Here is a 3165-nt window from a genome sequence, read left to right as displayed (position 1 = left end):
CCTAAAGCCAGCCAACGTTCTTTTGGATGAAGATATGGTGGCTCATGTTGGTGATTTTGGCATCTCTAAAATTTTAGCCATAAGCAAGTCCGTGGCTTATACCGAGACATTGGGCACTCCTGGATACATTGCACCAGGTATAAAAAATCTACTCTCTTTGATTTTCTCTTATCATAATTAAGCCTCTCCAAATTCTAAAAGTAAAAAGAGCAAGTCTTTATTTATGCAAAATTATTGTTGTATTTCAATTGAATAATTTTTTTTCAAACCTTTTCTAAGAATATGGGTCGGAGGGAATAGTGTCTGCTAGTGGTGATGTTTATAGTTACGGCATCATATTGATGGAGGTTTTGACAAGAAGAAGGCCAACAGATGAAGAGATATGCAATGGAAATCTTAACTTGAGGAAATGGATCATACAATCATTTTCAGGGAGTATGATGGACGTTGTGGATGTCAATTTTTTTTGTGAGGAAGAACAAATCACTAGTAAAAGTGAAATGTGCATAGCTTCCATGATAGAATTGGGTTTAGAATGCACAAAGGAAATGCCAGAATCAAGAATAACCATGAAAGATGTAGTGAAGAGGCTTAACAAAATTAAGAACACATTTCTGGAAACATAGAAGTGATCAGCATCGCTTCAGATGGTGTTCTTTTCTGAGTTGCAAGTTAATGTGATGCTTTTTGTTTCTTTAGTAAAGTCGTCGTATAGTACTACTTGGAGTCATGTATTGTTTATAATTTCATTTGAGTGGTTTGAACCTATTTTACTTTATCTATTTGTAATTATGTTTTGAATGTTAGCTTGAAATTAGAAACTAGAATGAAATTAATAAAGGTGTTTAGCTGAACTATTTTGCTTTCTGAGCACTTTTCATTTCCTTGTACTAATTACTGTATTCTTTGGACTTTAGATGCAGAACAGGAAATGTGCTTTTTAAAAATCAAAGGAACATCACTTGGAATCGCTATCACAAAAACAGGATTTTAGGCATTTTTCATGTATGTTAGTTAGTCCACTGATTCTTCGATAATTAGTGATTGACCCCCAAAATTGCAATTTATAGTACTTTTCGTATAGTTTTTTAGAAATTTCACACACATACACATGATCCCTATGAATGGCGAATTGTTGGGTTAAACCACCTCAAAGATAGTCTTAACATGGTGTGGTATTGTCCGTTTTGGCCAAGCTCTCACGGTTTTTCAATATTATACATTGGATAACTCGTTTTTACCCATTTAAAATACAAGTAGAGTCGATTACTTTATCCATTTTTGTTTAACTTGTTTTCGATCAACTTGACTCACTCATTTGCCACTCCTTCCAATCTAACTTCTGGTCACATCCCTTCCAACATCTGCCAACTCACATTATTCAAAATTTCTTTCAAAAACATAACTGGAGAAATACCCTTCAAAAATTAAGTGAAGGATATTTTATTATCAGTTTTCCTTTGGAAAGGTTAGTGTGAGGCTTCTGCTATAATCCCGAGTTTAATTGTGACAAAAATAATCTAGCAATTTCATTGAAAATATGTTTTAGTTGTTATTTTCGTACTATGCTATAGACATATGATCATTTATACTTATAGGTTGAATGACACTTTGATCGCTAGAGATGTCTCAAAAACCTTCCTATTTTTATACGACAAAATTTTTCATAAACAATATCACATTTATATAAGAGAATCAATAAACATTTCTGTTATAACTTTAGTGACCTGAATTAAGGGTGTGTTCGGTACAGGGGGAAAACATTTCTCAAATTTTCCGTATATGGTTGATCAACTGTGTGGGATAGACATGACACTGCCACGTTGGCGCTTTTTTGTCAATCAACAACAACAACGTCTTAATGCCAAACAAGTTTGGACATATTTTTGGTTGATGGTTTACTTAAAATATTGACTCCTATTTTATTTTTTGGCGAATTAAAACAAAAATAAATAAAACCACAGAAGGAATAAGTACAAGCAAGGGAACTAGACCTTACCTTACCGATCGTATGAAGTTACGAACCTCTTAACAAGAATTCTTTCTTCTATTATGAGTGAAACACAACCCAAGTAGTGTCAACTGTCAAGGAAAAAATGGATAAATTCCTTTTCTTATTTTCCTCCTTTTAATTTCACATTAATCTTTTTGCTACTTATTTTCCTCCTTATTAATCTGTTTTCGCATTTTGAATATATTATATGTTGGAATTAAAAGAAAACAAAAATAAAAATAATAAAATAGATTTAAAAAAAAAAAAAGTGAAATCACACATGACAATGTGTGTAGTAGACTAGTAGTGTGTGTCACGTTTGATTTTCTTCAAAAGAAAACATTAGTATTTCATCCATTTTGTGCTAATTAGTGAATGCGTGTTGTGTAACACAGGCCACAGCCTTATAAGGTTGATTTGAAAGATTGACTCCTATTGACTTTGCTCTTAACTATATTTAGAAAATTAATATTAACATTTATTCTTTCTATTATGACTTTTATTTCGTTTTGTGAAACACAACCCAATTAGTGTCTTTTTTCTATTTGCGTCTTTACATTAATCTGTTTGTTATTTATTTTCCTCCGTATGAATCTGTTTTCACATTTTGGAAATTATAGTCTATATTTTTCAACATTTTATTTGTTATATATATATAGTGGAGTAACTTTGATCATTGGAAATACAACACACACAAATTAATTCCCTTGAAACATTATATATCATATGGAGAAGCACATTTTCTTATTGATTCTTCTCTTTCTAATCCAATTTTCTATATCACTTTCTTCCTCTAATGAGACTGACCAACAAGCTCTGTTAGCTTTCCAAAATCTTATTACAAGTCCTAATCATTTTTTGGCCAATAATTGGACCAAAAATGCTTCTTTTTGCTCTTGGTTCGGCATTACTTGCACTCCAAAAAGGCAAAGGGTTGTGGCCTTGGCTCTTCCTAATTTGCAACTTCAAGGCACAATTTCCCCGTCTTTGGCTAATTTGTCCTTTCTCAGTGTTCTCAATCTCCAGAACAACAGCTTTCGTGGTGGCATCCCTTATGGACTTGGCCAAATGCCTCGCTTGCAAGTGATTGATGTTAAAAACAATCAACTCAACGGAAGTATACCAACAAGTCTATTTCAAAACCGGAGAGTTCAAGTAATTTCATTGGCTTT

The 3165-nt window shown here is 32.7% G+C and overlaps 1 protein-coding gene across 1 annotated transcript in view; it reads left to right on the top strand.

The window, feature by feature from the left end:
• LOC107058946 (probable LRR receptor-like serine/threonine-protein kinase At3g47570) overlaps window positions 1-3165 on the top strand; it is a 35764-nt gene that overhangs the window by 29505 nt on the left and 3094 nt on the right. The window contains exon 2 of the mRNA XM_015305230.1: window positions 280-380. Coding sequence (XP_015160716.1) covers window positions 280-380 — 101 coding nt within the window. The remainder of the gene's footprint in view (window positions 1-279; window positions 381-3165) is intronic.

This window comes from Solanum tuberosum, unplaced genomic scaffold (assembly GCF_000226075.1).
Source record: "Solanum tuberosum cultivar DM 1-3 516 R44 unplaced genomic scaffold, SolTub_3.0 scf00725, whole genome shotgun sequence".
In the NCBI taxonomy this organism is placed as follows: Eukaryota; Viridiplantae; Streptophyta; class Magnoliopsida; order Solanales; family Solanaceae; genus Solanum; species Solanum tuberosum.
The sequence above is the reverse complement of the archived record's forward strand: the minus strand, read 5'-3'. Positions and strand labels throughout refer to the sequence as shown.